General features: G+C 42.8%; 1 protein-coding gene across 8 annotated transcripts in view; it reads left to right on the forward strand.

The window, feature by feature from the left end:
• The window catches only part of ARID3B (AT-rich interaction domain 3B), a 49,075-nt gene that overhangs the window by 13,337 nt on the left and 18,161 nt on the right, over positions 1–17,577 (forward strand). For all 8 annotated transcript variants that reach the window (XM_081549452.1, XM_081549455.1, XM_081549451.1 and 5 more), the window contains exons 3-4: positions 15,323–15,394; positions 15,616–15,688. In XM_081549452.1, coding sequence (XP_081405578.1) covers positions 15,323–15,394; positions 15,616–15,688 — 145 coding nt within the window. The remainder of the gene's footprint in view (positions 1–15,322; positions 15,395–15,615; positions 15,689–17,577) is intronic.

Raw genomic sequence — 17,577 nt, forward strand, 5'->3', positions numbered from 1 at the left:
ATGTCTTTCTTTATCTTGCCTCTATTCTTGTACCATTGTTCATAGCTTTAGATTCTAGAGTGACTGTTATCTGCCTTAACGCTTTGAGGATATGGTCCCATTTATCTCCTAATAACTATTTTTGCTATTGAGAAGTCTATTGTCAGTTTAATTGTTACCTTTGTCAATCTTTTTTCCCTCTTTTTTAGCTTAAAAAATTTTTCTGACTCTGCTGTTTTGCACTTGTATTATACTAGTGTTCTGGGTTTGAACGTATTTTTATTTATCCCACCTGGGCCTTAATCTGCTCCTTCAACTTGATGTTTCCTTCCCACCTTGGCTCCTATTTTTCCTTGACCACTATTTTACTAGAAGTATTTGAACCTTCTCTTTAGCCTTCCTAGTAGCTTTTCTTTTATAGCCTAATCTCTTTATGTCTTTCTCCTGCATTCTGGAATATTTTCACATTCTGTTTTCCAGTGTCTGATTCTCTCTTCAGCTCTGTCTATACTACGTAACCAAAAAAATGGTTATCTTAATATTGTGTTTTAATTTCTATTCTCTTTTTTTGGTTTAAAAAAACTGCCTCTTCTTACCGTGTGGTTTCTATTTCTTCCTTTAGCTCTTTGAACTTCTTTAACTTTTTTTTCCTCTTTTTTATTTTAATGAACTTCTTTATCTTTTAAAAAACTTTTTATTATGGACTGGTTAAAAACTTTTTATTATGAGAATTTCGTATATACAAAAGAAGAAAATGGTAATGAACCACCTGTGTCCTTTGCCCAGCTTTCAGCAGTTACCAGCATTCTGCCATTCTTTCAGCATGCTTGTTTTAAAGATGCTTTTAGAGTATTATTATCTCTAATTCTTGGAGTGCAAGTTCTCCTTATGTCATGTCACTCTCCCCTCTGATGGTTTATTTCCTCTTGCAGTGGTTTGTTTTTGTTTTTCAACGTAAGCCTATTTTGAGTTGGGATTAGTTTCCATGGGATTCCCATGTGTTTTGGATTATGGAAGCATTCTGAAGGGGAGTTTTGTTTTCTCCTCTGCTGGGGCCCTACAAATATAGCTGGTTGCCATTGGTTTGGGGTGTGTGTATTTGGAGTCTACATCTGTACCTCTACATCTGTATGGTCCATGGGGTCACAAAGAGTCGGACACAGCTGAGTGACTTACACTCACTCCGTACCTGGTGAGAGCCTGAGTTTCCATTTTCTTATGAACCCTCTTTTTCCACGAGGCCCCTCGCAGAGGACAGGATTCCTTGCTGCTTCTCCAGGTTGGTGGGCAGTTTTTTAGGCTCCAGTTCATGGCGGGTGGGGGAATGGCGTGGAAGTGCAGTCCTTCCTGGCCTCTCGCTTCATGAATTTATCTCAGCTCTGGTTCCTGGCATGCAGGGGGCCTGTAGCCTGGACTCTTCTCCCTTAGGGGTGATTAATCCCCAGTCCTCAGCCCTCTGCTTTTAAGAACTATATCTGGGTGCTTTCTCCCTTGAGTGCTTCAGCTTCAGCGCCTGCTCACTAGTCTCTCTGATTCCTCCCTTTTTGTTTATGGCACAGTGGACTCTGCTTTCCTTCTTGGTTTCAAGCTTAGCTGTATGTGTAAGGGGTGTGGAGTGTTAAATTTTATCTAACATTTCTAGTGAGGTTTTCTTTGGAGACAAGAAGGTGGTAGAGTTGCTCTACATCAAATTATTCTCACGATTTGTTTGCTACTTTGGTTTTTCACTGGTTTTTAATCGCTTCAACTTTTTTACCTCTCCTGTGCCGGGTGATTGCCTTATTTCAGTGAGTTGTGTGAAGTAGGCCCTGATAGTCGCCCCCCTTTACATGTTTGTTTCATTTTACAGGTGAGGAAAGAAGGGTGAAACGGGCTCCTTGTGGTCTCAGAGTTGGGAGGCTGGGCTGTGAACACAGGTGGTCCAACTTCTGCCTCCACGTGTCTCCTCTTAATATTCCAGAGAGAGCAGGGCAAACATAATCTTTTCTCAGTTGTTTCGTTAGCTAAAAGTAACTATTTTTTTCTGATTTTCCAAGTAATTCAGACACATTTTAGAAAATATGAAAATTTGTAAGGAAGGGACTTCCCTGGTAGTCCAGTGGCTGAGACTCCACACTCCCAATGCAGGGGGTTCTGGTTCAGTCCCAGGTTGGGAAACTAGATCCCACATGCTGCAGCTGAGCCCCAGCACAGCCAAATAAATAAATGTTTAAAAAAAGAATTTGTATGGCAGAGGCCATCACAATATTGTAGAGTAATTAATCCTCCAATTAAATAAGTAAATTTTTAAAAATTTGTAAAGAAAATATAATCAACCACATAACTTCAGTATAAATGTAAACTTTTTTTGTATTTTCTTTGTGTGCTTTTTTTAAATGCCTGTTACAGGCATTTTTTTGTTGGTTTTTTTTGTGTGTTCAGCTTTTATTACCTAATAGCCCATGAGCAATTTTTATAATTAAAATTTATTTTGAAGTGTTGTTTTAAAATAGTTTTATTTTTATAAAAGATATCACAGAAGTTATATTGACTCAAATAATTTTTAAGATACAGAAACACATAAAGTAAAAGTCAGCCTGACCTTCAACAGGTCATTGTTTGGTCTATACCTTTTCAGAGTATTTTCTCTTCACAAATACATTTACTTGTTTTTAATAGATATAGGAGTTTTACAACTTAGTTTTTTACTCAGTATTATGACTGTCTTTCACACATGTTTATAAAGATCTATTTATTAGTGTTTTTATATTCATATCAGAATTATTGAAGTAATGTTGAATAGATGCTCATGAAAAATTGAAACAATATAGAAAAATACAGTAAAAATGCAGAGTAAAAATAAAAATGTATAATTTTTAAAAATATAGTGTCTAGTTGCCTACCTTGCTCTCTCCCAACCGATGCTCCCATCCCAAAGGAGGCCACAGTTAGGGGTGAATCAGCTTCTCTGACTGTTTCTGTGTATTTACCTATTTAGTGTGTGACCACAGAATGTGTGAGAGTATATGTGTTTAGTATAAATACAGACTGTGTTTGTAGATGCTGTTTGACCCTTTGCCCTTCTGTCTGTATTGTTGTGGTAGGCTAGATTAAATATTCTAGAAGTTAGAATCTGCTCAGTCTACAGGTATATGTATATGACTGTCTTTTCATATGTGTATTTGTCTTTTGTATTTGTTCTGTGACTTATCCTGCCTTTGCTCATTTTTCTTTTTTTTTTAACTGTGAAAAACACAAGATTTACTCTTAACACATTTTTAAGTATATAGTTCATATTATTAGCTCTAAGCACAGTGTTGTACAGCAGATCTTTAGAACTTTTCCATTTTGCATGACAAACTTATACCCATTAAGCTTCCCACTTCTTAACCTCCCACCCCCGCCCCAGGCCCTGGTAACCACCATTCTACTTTTTTCCTTTCTTTTCTTGAAATGTTATTTATTTTATTTATTTGGCTGCGCCAGGTCATGGTTGCAGCATGAGGATCTGTAGTTGCGGCATGTGAACTTTTAGTTGTGGTATCTAGTTCCCTGACCAGGAATCAAACCTGGCCTCCCTGCACTGGGAGCACAGAGTCTTAACCACTGGACCACCAAGGAAGTCCCCATCATTCTACTTTCTGCTTCACTAAGTTTACTTTAGATACTTCATACAAATGCAATCACACAGTATTTGTCCTTCTGTGAGTGATTTATTTCACTTTATTTATGCTTATTTACGTTTTGGTTGAAATGATTTTTTTGTGCATGGTGTAAAATAAGAATCCATTTCTTGAATGTGGATATCCAGTTTTCCCAGCACCATTTGTTGAAGGGACTGTCCTTTCCTCATTGTGTATTCTTGGCATCCTGTCAAAAGTCAGTTGATCATATATGCATGGGTTTATTTCTGGGCTCCATATTCTGCTCTCTTGGTCTATGTGTCTGTCTTTATGCTAGTACCATACTATTTTATTACTGTAGCTTTGTAATATGTTTTGTAATCAGGATGTCTGAGGCCTCAGCTTTGTTAGTCTTTCTCAGGATTGTTTTAGCTATTGGGGTCCTTTGTGGTTCTAAAGAATTTTAAAATTGTTTTTTCTTTTTCTGTTAACATATGCCCTTGGGATTTTGGTCAGGGTTGCATTAAATCTGTAGATCACTTTTGGGTAGCATGGACATTCTACAATATTAAGTACTTCCAATTCATGAACACAGGATGTATTTCCATTTATCTGTATCTCCTTTGTTTTCATTCAGTAATGTTTTGTAGTTTTCAGTGGACAAATCTTTAATCTCTTAAGTAAGATTCATTTTAGGTATTTTGTTCTGTTTGATTATTTGCAAAGTAAATGAGATTGCCTTTCTTAATTTCTTTCTCAGGTTGTTTGTTGTTAATGTACAGAAACAAAACTGATTTTTGTATGTTGATTGTGTATCCTATAACTTTCTTGAATTCATTTGTTAGATCTAACAGTTTATGAGTGTATTGTATGTGTGGAATCTTTAAAGGTTTCTATTGATTCATATAAGTGCGTGTCATCTGCCAACAGAGGTAATGTTATTTTTTTCTATTGATTCATATAAGTGCGTGTCATCTGCCAACAGAGGTAATGTTATTTTTTTCCAGTTTGCATGCCTGTTTACTTCTTTTTCTTGCCTAATTGTTCTAGTTAGGGCTTCCAGTACTATGTTGAATACAAGTGCTAAGAGTATGCATCATTGCCTTGTTCCTAATCTTAGAGGAAGAGCTTTTAGTTTTTCATCATTGAGTAGGATGTTAGCTAGAGACTTTTCATATATGGCCTTTAAAATGTTGAAACCATTCATTCTTTTCCTAGTTTGTTGAGTATTTTTATCATGGAAGGGTGTTAAATTTTGTCAGTTTCTTTTTCTGCATCTCTTGAGATAATCATATGATTTTTATTCTTTGTTCAGTTAATGTGGTATGGCACATTGATTGATTTTTGTATGTTGCATCATCCTTGCGTTCCAGGATCAATCCTACTTGGTCATGCTGTATGATCCTTTTAATGTGCTCTCGAGTGTGGTTTGCTAGTAGTTTATTAAGGATTTTACATCTATATTCATCGGATAGTTTTCTTGTAGTGGCTTTTTCAGGCTTTGGTATCAGGGTAGTACTGGCCTCATAAAATGAGTTTAGAAGTATTCCTTCCTTTTCAATTTTTGGGAAGAGTTTGGGAAGGGTTGATGTTTTAATTCTCTAAATGTTTGGTAGAATTTACTTGTGAGGCTGTCCCTTCCAGGCCTCTTCTTTGTTGTGAGGTTTTTGATTACTGATTCAGTCTCCTTACTAATTATAGGTCTCTTAAGATTTTGTTTCTTCATGATTTAGTCTTGGTAGGTTGTAAGTTTCTGGGAAGGTATCCATTTCTTCTAGATTATCCAGTTTGCTTGCATATAATCATTCACGGTAGGCTCTTATAATCCTTTTTATTTCTGTGGCATTGTTGTGATGTCTCCTGTTTCATTCTGAATATGTCTTCTCTTTTTTTCTTAATTTAACTAAAAAGGTTTGTCAATTTTATCTTTAAAAAAAAAAACGTTAGTTTCGTTGATGTTTTTCTGTTCTCTGTTTTGTTTATTTCTGCCCTAATCTTTATTATTTCCTTCCTTCTGCTAACTTTGGTCTTAGTTTGTTCTTCTTTCTCTGGCTCCTTGAGGTATAGTTAGGTTGTTTATTTGACATCTTTCTTACTTTTTAATGTAGATGTTTGTCACAACTATAAACTTCTCTCCTAGTACTGCTTTTGCTGTATTCCATGAGTTTTGGTATGTTGTATTTATGTTGCCTTCACTTGTTTTTTTCTATTCTGTTATCTTTTCTTACTGATCTGTAGTAGCTCTTTTGCATAAATCCTTGTCTTTGTGTTGCAAGTATTTTTCTCAGTTGTTGGCTTTTCAGCTTAATTATAGTTCTTTCATCGAGTAGTTTAAATAGGCCCTCCCATCTCCCAAGATTATAAAATATATATATATGTTGTTACTTTATGGTTATATTTTTATATGTGTATCTTAACTCCATCTAGAATTAATGGGAAGGATGTGAAGTAGGAATTGAGCTCTTTTAAAAAGCTGTGTCAAATGGCTGCACAATGTTCTGTCACATGGAGAGAACTTTCACATGTTCCCTGTTCCCTTACTGTCACACTGTTAGGCTTCTGTAATGTTTTCTTATTATAAATAAAGATAGACTGTATTTCTAGTTGCTGCTTTCAGGTAGATTCATAGAACAGAACTACACAGTCAGGAGGAGACTAAGAAAACAAGGCAGTTACCAGCAGGGACTTGAAGGTGCACTGCCTGCATTAGTTTCTCAACTCCACACTCTTGGATCACTTGGCAGCCTTCTTCAAGTCACTTCCTCGTGTCTTCCTTGTGCCTTGGTTTTCTCATTTGAAAAATAAGGATAGTAATAGTACCTACCTCAGAGCATTGTGCTGAGGTTTAAATGTTTAATGCACATAAAACACTGGAATAGGGCCTGGGTAAGCAGTTATTATTAGTTGTTACTGCTGCTGTTGTTTTTATTGACGTAGGCATTTTAAGGCAAGTGACTTTCAGAAAAGGTGCTGGTGTTTTAATATTTCCCTGTGGGAATCTAGGAGATCCCATTGCCCCAATCTTTCTTATCACTGAATGTTATCATTTTTTAAAGCTTTTCTAATTGAATGTATGAACAAACTTCTTTTTTGCTGGCCCGGGATGGGGGCAGACTACAGTCTCTTCTGTTATCTTGCTGAACTTTAAATTGTTTTCTCTAAGAAATGGCTTATATTGCGTTTTAGTTCCCTTTTATGGAGTTGTCCTTTGAAACTGGAAGTTCACCTGCTTTTCAGTATGTGCCCCCCGCCCCCCGACCAAATTCATCACTTAGCCCACAGTGACTCTCCGAAGTTCATTCCTTTGGCTTCTTTTTCAGGTATTGACGTTCATTTGAGCCCCTTCTATCTGCCAGGCCCTGTGCCAGGGGCACAGGCCTCTCAGAGGAGTAAGTTACCATCTCTGTATGAGAGAGACTCAGCCTAGGAGAGGCGGCAGGCAGCACAGGGGCGGCTGGCATCAGAGTTGGAATGTGTGTACCACAGTGCCATCCCCCTGTGGAGCAGGGGTGAGTGTGGGGTGGGCAAAGCCCTAGAAGAAGCTCTCAGATTGGCAATGGGGTTGATTTGTAAACATAATGCAACTATTCTGCCTGAGGAGACTTGCTCTGTAGAATCCCAAACTTGAAAGTTTTTTTTTTTTTTACTTTATGAAATAATTCATCATAGCATTTAAAAAAAAATTTGTTCTTTCTATACATTTAAAATATGTAGTTTGAAGAAAAATGGCGAAACCTTTCTGAAGCACTGACTTCAGGCAGGTTTCTTGACCTCCTCAGGTCTCAGGTGAGGTGTTCTGCCACTCTGCTCTCCTGCTCTGGCTTCCTGAGCTCTGCTGGGTGAAGGGATGTCAGCAACCATTATGGACCGTCAGGTGGTGGGTAGCTAACGGGGTAAATAAGCTGTGCTGCCGACTCAAATACTGCAGAGAAAAGGAGCTGGAACTTTCCTGTGGGGCGCTCAGACTTAGCCTTGTGTGGGCCACTTCACTCTTTGGCATAGAGGTGTCCTCATCCCCAACAGTGCATTGGAGTTTTTCTTCCTTTTTGTAGGAACACCCCATTTCTGGGCAGTCTTCTTGATTATGGCATGAAAGTGTGATTATATGCCTAGATGGAAAGGTAGGACTGCCACCCTCTCTCCCTCCACTCTTCCCCCTTGCTGCTGCTTAATCAGAAAAGGGTCCCTTGGCTCTTTTTCCAAGCCACCGAGTTTGAATTGACCTTTGTTGCTAGTAAGAAGGTGGGGAAGCACTTTCTGGTTCCTGCTAAAGTTACCTGACAACGGAAGGTGTGCATCTGATAATTATAACTCTAGTGCTTCCAAGGCCTGTGCCATTGAGCTAAGAGCAGTAATCCTGATCTTATCAGTAGGGTTTTCTAGTCCAACAGTGTTGCTTCTAACAGTATCTGTTTTACTTCCTGGGGCTCCCCTCTCCTTTCAGGATTCTCCTATAATCCTGCCCATTACCGCTTTGTGTATGTCTCATTACCTCTTGGGATCAGTTAAAACTGGTGGGAGGGCAGAGGTGTTTTTTCTTTTCTTCTCTTGAGATCTGGGAATTGGACATTTAACATTACAACATCATCCACTTGTCCAGTAGTAGATAGTCACAAGTGTTATGGGTAATAACCGACAGAGACACAGGCATAGCAAAGAAAATGTAGTTCATGTGTTGCTTATTTAAAAAAAAGAACAATACTAACAACAGCAGTATTCAGCTGGAATACTTTTGTTACACTTTATATTTCAAAGTTGCTAACTGATATCCTTGAGCTTGGGATCAGCCTTTGAAGTCTGCTCATGGAGCTGACTGTGAGGTTCAAGTCCCAGAAATTTGCCCAGATCTGAACTGTGGGTGGGATTCAGAATCTGTTAGATTATAGAGTAGACAGAAAGGAAACACATTACTGTTGTGTTGCTTTCAGAGAACAGGCAAGAATCCCTGTAAAGCTGTAGTGTGTGTGTTGGCATTCTAAGGACAGGACAGCTTCTTAGAGGTTTCAGAATGTGGGGAGCTCAAGTGAAGAGCTAGTAACTTAGCCTCTGTGCTTTAAACCTGAAGGAAAGGGTTAACTTTTGCCTTGGGGAAGAGTGAGGAATGGGAACTAAAATTGCTTTGGACATCTGAGCTGTGCTTTAATAAGATATTCCAGGTGGTCAAGGAGTAATCCTAAAATAGCCTAGATACTTAATTGCTTTTAAAGTCAGGCGCTCCTGTCTCTGGGGAGGCACAGCTCTAAGGAATGCAGTGCTGGCTCCTAAGGTCTTAGAGGCGTGGTCTAGTTGGGCTTTTTTTTTTTTTTTCTTGTTCTTCTTCCACATCCCCAGTGAAAAAAGCCCAAGGTACCTTTCTTGGGTCAGGAGACGCTGGTTAAATGTCTTTCTTCTCGCTGGAAGTTTGGCAATAAGCCTTTGGCTCCTGCTGCTGCCAGCTGCTATAGCCTGGCTTCCTCCAGGGCTGTGGGATTGTTCTTGTCACCTGTAACACACCCCCAGAGACAGTGGACTGTTTTCATTAGTGCTCCAAGGCGTCCTGCTTGATCCCCTGCCCAACGTCTCTCCATTTTCATTGGAACTGACTTTTCTCACGTTAAGATTAAGTTTCATCCTTCTTGTCCTGTTTCATCCCCTCCATCCAGATCTAGTTGATTCTCTGACTTGGCTGCTCTTAGGACAGTCATTTCTCCCCGGTTCTACTGCTCTCCCCACCCCCAATCCAGACTCTCAGTGTGGGCAGCCCCAGCACTGGCTTTCCCTCTCAAATCTTCACTGCTGTTTACAAAAGTAATGTATTGACCTTGTGAATCATTACCGAGAAACATTAAAAATACATTTTATTAAGTGAAGAGTCATATTGCTGTCTTACCTGAAACACTAAATATTGTGATTGTATCAGTTCATTAAATTATTCCATAACTTTAGTGCAATCTGAATTTTCTTTGTTGCGGGGATGGTTGGGGAGGAGAAGCAAGTGTTGGGTCATGACAGATGATTCAGATGTTAATCTAGAGAAAATAAACAGTTTTTAAAATCATCTCTCTGTCTCCATTAGACTCTAACCTCCAAGAAGTCAGAGGTTCTTCTCTGTCTTGTTTTCTTCCCCTCAGAACCTTTCACAGTATCTTGTATATCCTGGTGATCCAATGTTTGTACGTGAATGAATATAATGAAAAAATTGGAAAGTGAAAATCTCCTGTAATTCCAGTCCAGTTAGGTGCCTACAGACATTTGTATGTGTATATCATGCATTTTCCAACAAAAATGGATCATTAAAATCAGCTAAAGCACTGATTTAATCATCTGTTTTTCTGTTCAGAAAACATCCACAGCCTCCCCGCTCTTCACATTTCGGAGCTTAAATTTCCTCCTGGTATTCAAGGCATCTCACAGCCTCTTTCCACCTTAACTATTCAGACTTGCATCCTCCCTGCCAAAACATGCCTTGTTTATCCCCCACTCCATGCTCATTGAGACTGTAAACCTCTCAGCCCTTTCTTCCAGGCCAGCTTCATCTCCACCTCTGAGGTACCTCCTTTCTCCCAGCTCCCTGGCACTTTGTGTTTTGGTACTTTGGCTTGCTCTGTCTACTAAATGCTGCATGTGTTCACCTTATTTTTCCAGCCCTGTGGTAGAACTCCTGGTGTGGGAACCACTTTGGGGGAAGTGGTGATTCTCCTCAGCAGCCTGCACAGCTCTCTTAGTGGGGCAGGTGCTCAGGAAAGCAGCGCTGAGTGAGTGTCGTAGACTCTTTGCTTCTCCTAGGGGCCCCACCTCACGTTGGATTCCACGCCATGACATACCAGACAGACAGTCCTCTGGGGACCGGAAGCAGCCCACCTCCTGAGAAGGCCCACCCCATTACTGGGCTGAACTGATCGTTGGCAAAGTCTTTCTTATAATCAACCTGAAATCTTCTCCCAGTTAACTTCTGCTCCGTGACTCTAGTTCTGCCCTCTGGGGCTTTAGAGGGAAAAGGAAAAAAAAAAGACAAGCCTGCTTCCTCTTCCACAAGGCAGCCTTTTTGATTTTCAAGGATGGTGAATACATTTCCCCTTCCAGGGCTGAGGTGTTGAGGAGGCACTATTTAAATTTTGAGTGGCAGTTAGATTAGACTCTGATTGGTTATTTTTTTCAAGGCCTTTTATGAGCTGGTCGGAGAAGGCAATGGCACCCCACTCCAGTACTCTTGCCTGGAAAATCCCATGGACGGAGGAGCCTGGTAGGCTACAGTCCATGGGGTCGCTAAGAGTCGGACACGACTGAGCGACTTCACTTTCACTTTTCCCTTTCATGCACTGGAGAAAGAAATGGCAACCCACTCCAGTATTCTTGCCTGGAGAATCCTAGGGACGGTGGAGCCTGGTGGGCTGCCGTCTATGGGGTCGCACAGAGTCGGACACGACTGAAGCGACTTAGCATAGCATAGCATAGCATATGAGCTGGTTAGGAGTGCTAGGTGCCATATTCTTTCAGTCCCCTCAGAGCAATCACCGGCTTGTCTCTCTCTCCCCCAACCCACCTCTCTCCTGAGAGGAAGGTGGGCGGCTCCTCTTAGCCAGGATGTTCTGTTTGGAAGGTAGTGGTAAAAGGTGAGCTGTTCTTATTCTGGTACCCTCAGTAGTCCCAGATAAGTCTCTTGGGCAAGTGCCATGTGAGGGCTGGTTTTCTGTTTGGCTGCACCTGCCAGATGAAACCAATGAGAAGAATCAGAGTAAAAGAATCTCCCATTGATAGAGCCGCCCAAGGCCAAGCAAGACCTGGCATTTGTAGGCATTCTGCATACAGAGAACATTATTCTTCATTTCCTCCCTCCATCCCTCCCTGAAGTCCTACCCACAACACTTGCGACTGTTCTTTGCACCCACAAGGCAGTGTGGTGATGTACCAGAGAGACAGGCAGATCTGGGCTTCAATGCTGATGCTGCCACTGAGAAGCTCTGAGACTGCAGGCAAGGTAACTAACTTGCTCTGTGAGCCATTGTTTTCCCATCTCCAAACAACCCCCTCTCCATTGTGGAATTAAGGGAGAAACTGCTTGGTTAGCTCCGGGTCCAGCCCTGGTTACACAGAAGATGTGCAGACACTAGCTTCCTGCTCTGCTTTCTTCTTTCTCCAGCTTTCTTTCACAACCAATTTTGAGAGATTTATAGGCAAAACACTCTGTGGCCTCCTTGGGGGAAATGAGCTGAATGTGGGTATGGTAGGGAAAGCTAACCTTAGGTGGGTATTTGGGAACAAACTGTCAGTTTCCTGTGAGCTCCTGGTGAGATCAAAGCCGGTAAAGTGAGCCCTCAAGTAGGGGAGGCTGAGAAGGTCGTAAATGGCAGCAAGCAGCCACTCTGGCTACTGTTGCTTCCGCACGTTTCTGGGCTGTTGAATCCTGGCAGCCTGCTGCCCACAGGGAACAAAGCCTCTCCCCCGGCTGCTCAACTGCATGTGGCGACCCTTCAACTGAAATGGTTTACTTGGGGACCCCTCTTGATCTTTATTGAGCTGACTCTTCAGGGGTGTATTTTCTCCAGATTTGCTTCTACCATTCCCTGTGTTCCTCCACCACTAGCCGCTGTCAGCCACATTCAACATTCAAGAAATTCAGTCATTTCCGAGCTGAAAACTTCCCAGCAGCCACACCCACGCCCTGTTGATAGGCAGAAACCTCCTGTACATAAACTTGAAGTGCACAAGTGAGCTGTATTTTGCAGCCGTTGAACAGAGTTAAGAACCAAGAAAATAACTTCTGAAGCCTGTAATCCTCCTAATGAAAGGAGGAGGGGAAGATAGGAGCTGTGGGGTTGGAGGTTACATGGAGGAGCCCCTCCCTGTCTCTCAGCAGATGAGTCAGGGCTTTTTTATGTGCTGGGGGCCAGGGATACCCTGACAGGATGCTTACAGACTGGGCACAGGCAGGGGCACAATAACCAGAGCACGAGGTGACACCTCCCAGAGGAGAATGACACTGTGGGCAGAGGCTTCCCAGAGGAAACAGCCAGACCGTGAGGGACAGGCGGGGTTTACGAATTACCCTCACCTCAGCCAGAAAATCCTGTGAATCAAGGTGGAAGTTTAACTGTCTCAAGACAGAGCAATGCAGAGAGAGTGGATGTGTCCCCATCAGCCCCAACTGAATATTTTCAATCATATAATGGTCCAATTTTGCCTTGGACAAAAGAAAACACCTCCACTCCCGGGCAGCTCTTTTCCTGTGTTTCCTTGAAATACTAATGGACATTCCTATCTGAGAAATGGGTCAAACAGGGGGATTGCTCATAAGAATGTAGTATCCTATTTCCATCCGGTTCTGACAAGCCTCCTTGTCCTCTCTGGTCACCATCCTAATGCATTTCAGGCTAAAATCACAGCTCAAAGCAGCTTTTGAACCTGAGTGGTTCTTGGTGGGCCATGACTAGTCCACAGTCTGACCGTCCCAGTGCTTGGACTGTCCTGTGACTCGGGAAGAGCTGGTGACAACCAGCAGTCACATCCTGCAAGGCCTTCTGCTCTGTTCCCAGCCGAACCCTCACACTCAGGTGTTTATTTTCACACATAGTCACACCACTGGTGGCACTGGCACTGGCATGCTTGTTTTTACACTCCCTTCCTGCTGCGGAAAGCCCTGAGATTCTAGGCTGTGGATTCCTTCCTCCCCACCCAGCTGAGTGTTAAATAGCTTCTGAGTGAGCATTCAGAACGCCTCGAGGTTACCGTGATTAGCAAAAAAAGAAACTGTTTTTCCCTCTCTCTTGGTGACTGATAGAGAAAGAATCCTCCTGTGAGCAGAATCAGCTTCAGATCTCTAGCTAGAGAGTTGGGAATTGAGCTGCCACGGTAAACAGCTGACATAACAGAAGCAGCAATGATCCCCCATTAAATGTCTTTCAGCTGATAGGGGCTCCCGGGATAATTGACTTTCCAGCAGGAATTACTGGCTCAAACAAAATCACTGGGCATTAGGGCGACCTGCTGCAGCCTTTGAAAGGGGACCGTAACTCTGTCTGGTTTTGCTGACCTGACAGGCATAATTCATCTTGATTATTCATTGTGCTAGTTGCCACCAGATGACACCAAGTTTCTGTTGACTGTAATTACAGCGTGGGTTTTAGCTTTTTTTTTTTTTTCTGAAACAGTGTTCCGCTTGGTTGTTGGCCTCCCTGAGCTGAAGGTGCTGTAGGAAGGTTCCTACAGCGTCTGCCTGGGAGATGAAGTGAGCACAGCCAGATAGTATTTCCTGAGCACTTCCTTACACACATCTTTCAGTAGATAAGCAGAGAAACAATTTAATGGAGCCTGTTTCATGTCAACTGGCAGGGTGTCACTTCTTCTTGGTTATCCTTAACCTGGTGTGTGGTAAATTGCTGCTCTCACAAAGTGGGCCTACAGCTCAGCCCACTCGCCAGCCCCGGATGTCCCTCCCCAGCCACTTACACACCGCAGCCAGCTGGGTGGCACACGTGTGCTTGTGCGTGTGGCACCCTTGGCCCTGGGGGAGAGGAGAGAGGAATAGTCTCAGTGTGTCCAGTGCCATCCCTGGGTCCTTCATTGACAGATGGGACGAGGTGAACCGGCGACTTCTGCTCTGACATTTCGTCCTCTCCACTAGCAGAGGGCCTTTCAAACTCTCCTATGTGGTATACGTGTCTGTATATTTTTTTTGAAGAGGTGCTTACTTGGTTCAAATAATCAGTTAATGCCTCTTAACAATAATTATAGTTGATCAGATATTCACCGGAGCCTTAAAATTGTCAGGCAGTGTGCTGTGTGCTACAGGTACAAAGATGAAGAAGACACTTTGCTTTCAAGGAGCTTACAGTATGTGGGGATGACAAATAATTCCAAAATAATATGTCAGATTCTAAGCTCAAGATGAACAGAGAGTGCTTCCAGAGAACTTGTGTATCTGGGTATGAAGGGAAGGCTCCCCGTAGAAGATGATGCCTGATTTGAGAAAGAAGAACTACTCAACTGAATAAAAGCGGGAAGCAGATTTCAAGAACATAAACAAAAGCATATTTGCCATTTCCTCCCAATCAGTTGAATGGTGTTGGTTTGACCTAATCAGTTAAATTAGGATTAGGTTTTCATTACTTCTCTAATGAAAATGAACTTCACCCTAATGGAACAGTCTTTCCATATCTTGGGAGTAATCTCAGGCCCTGGGGGCCCTCATATCACTAGGTAGTTGTAATCACTAGAGTTAGGGCTTCTGGTGGTGAGGCTTGGCTGAGAGACCACAAGATCTTCGAGATCTTCATCTTGCTCCCTTTGACCCTTTATCTTCCACTGAAGTGTTGTGCGTGAAGCCAGGCTAGGTATCTTCACAGCATACCGTATAATTTACAGGCACACCATAAAACATACAAACATATGCCACACTGAACCTGCAGAAAAATGGTTCACCTCAGAGTGATGGCTTCCGGAACATCAACTAGGGGTGAGCCAGTTCTCAAAGCTAGTCCTTTATGTCCCTCTTCCAGGGTTATCAGGTATAAGTAACACCCACTCCCCTCCAGCAGATGAAGATGATTCTTCCACCTGACTCCCTCTGGTTTTAGAACCATAATTGAAAGCACAAAACCAAGATGTCCCTTTTAGGGGGGCAGAGGTGGTTACTCAAGCAGTCAGTCTTACATTGTGAGCCAGGAGAGCACAGTTGCTCAGGGTCCCCATCTGTGCCCTAAAAGACTGCCTTGCCCCCTCACTCCCTGCCTACTGCCTTCTGACCTCTTTCTTTGTTCCTTTAGAATGGTGGTTTGGCCTGGAATGACGATGCAGATGGAGGCCGGGGAAGAGAGATCTCTCGTGATTTTGCCAAGGTCTGTAATGTTTCCTTTGTGAAAACAGAAGGGGCCGTTCTGCAGTGGGTTATTGTATCTGCTCCCCAAGGAATGAGGATAGAAGTGGCCTGTGAGTCACATCTATAGTCATTCAGATGGTTGTGTATCGCTGTTGTAAGACTTCCTACATAAGATGGAATTTATTTTCACTGTGGTGTGTTTTTGTTTTTTTCTTTTCTCTGGTGGGTTCGGAATTGCAGCTGTATGAACTGGACAGTGACCCGGAGAGGAAAGAGTTCCTGGATGACCTCTTCGTCTTTATGCAAAAGAGGGGTGAGTATGTACCCTACTCATCATTTCAATTCACTGAATATTTATTGAATGCCTACTGTGTGCAGGTCACTCTTAGCCATCCTCCCTGTGGAGTGCCAGCATCTTAGCTTAGGAGGACAAGAGCCGTTTATTGCCAGTTGGTCCCATACTTAGCTGAATAATTGACAGTCAGGTTGAAGAGGGCAGAGAGGGCCTGGGTAGAAAATGAATGGAGTGATCATCCAAATTTGGTCCTGCTTTATTCTTGTCACTGTTCTGATTAAATGGTCTCTGGAGTCATTTCAAATTCAAATACACTTTTTTTCTTAGCCTTATAGTAAGTAGTCCTGGGCATCACTTAAAACTCGTATATGGGGCTTCCTGCTGGTGCATCTGGCTTAACAGAGACTTAGAATGTCCAATGAAAAAAATGGAGGCCCTCCAGGATGTGTTGGGAGGATTCTGAAATGATCCACAAGTAAGAAAAGCTAACTCTTTTTTTCCGTATCCATTGGCTCTTTGATTTTTGCACCCACTGGCTTGGTTGGGGTGCTCCTGCAGTTTAAGTGTAGGGCACATGGACATCCGCTTTATGGTGCCTCACCGCTTCTGGTCTTTCTCTCCTTCTCATTCTCCTGCACCCACCCACCCCCAACCATCTCCACTTGGGACCATGGCATGTCTCATTCTTGAGCCCAGTGACTCAACTTCCTGGCTTTGTATTCTGTCACAGCAATGGGTTCACCAGCTGGCAGCCCTCAGGAAGCATGGTCAGAACCCCAGCCTCTCTAGGAGATAATTCTGGGCAACCTGGGTAGCGGCATCTTCTTCACCCTCAGGACGAAGCCTTAGGGGAGCTGCTCCTGCCAGCATGTTCCCTGGGACCCTGCCTGATCATGTAGCCCTTGGTTTCTGTGTCAGCTCCTCTATTGAGACCTGGGAATGAAGTCCTCCTCTTTATTGTAGGTGGGGCTGTAATGACAGCCTCCAGCAATGAAAGATCCTGAGTTAACTCCTCTTCTTCCCTCTCTCCCTCTCCCCACCAACCTCATCCCTCTTTCTCTCCCCCTCCTGCCAAAGCCTCATTGCCTTCTTAGTAGTGTGCCTGTTTCCGCTGGTTTGCTTACAAAGGCAATCGAAAGTTTTGAGTCTGGGTTTCCCCTCATCTCCAAGCCTATCAAAGCAGTCTAAGCAGCTCTAATTAGTTTACTCTTCCAACTGTTATCTGGAGCTGCATGTGTCAGTAAAAAACAAGAATATAATCCCGAAAGATAATGTGACTGGCAGCAATGAAACTCCCTGGTTGCCCTGAGAGAGAGAAATCCACTTAATACTTCGGTCTCCCCTTCCAATTACGTTTTAATTATTTACAAGCTCCACAAGCCCAGCTGGTGCAAACCCAGGAGCTGGTCTCGTCTCAGAGGGGCTGCTATAGCAATATAGATTTTAATCAGCAGTGTGGTTCCACTGCTTTAGATTCTGCTTTATTGTTTTTCTCCCTTCCCAGAAGGATTTTTAAAGGAAAATGGAAGTTATATCAACCTAGCCAAGAGTGAAGATCCGTAATTGTTTGTTTACTACTCTGTGTCCCCACTAGACGAGTATCTCCTTGAGGACAGCCACTTTGTCATTTCTCCATGTCCCCAGTGCCAGCACAGACCTGGGGGCAGGGATTGGGAGGAGCCCTGCTCAGGGCACATTTTCTGTCGGAACAGTCCTGTTGGTTTTCCTAACTCAGCTGCCCCAGTGGTGGTGGGGGGAGCCTCCCCTTTCCCACCCCACCCCCAATTAGCTGCCTGTGATTGAGGTCAGCAGTACAGAGGCATGTAAGCTGAGTGTCCTGCTGTTGCACAGTGCTGGGGCTGCCAGACTGCCATCTAGTCTATTCCAGAGTAAACCCAAAGCAGAAG

The sequence above is a fragment of the Giraffa tippelskirchi genome, chromosome 12 (genome assembly GCF_054371585.1).
Source record: "Giraffa tippelskirchi isolate mGirTip1 chromosome 12, T2T-mGirTip1v1.2.pri, whole genome shotgun sequence".
In the NCBI taxonomy this organism is placed as follows: Eukaryota; Metazoa; Chordata; class Mammalia; order Artiodactyla; family Giraffidae; genus Giraffa; species Giraffa tippelskirchi.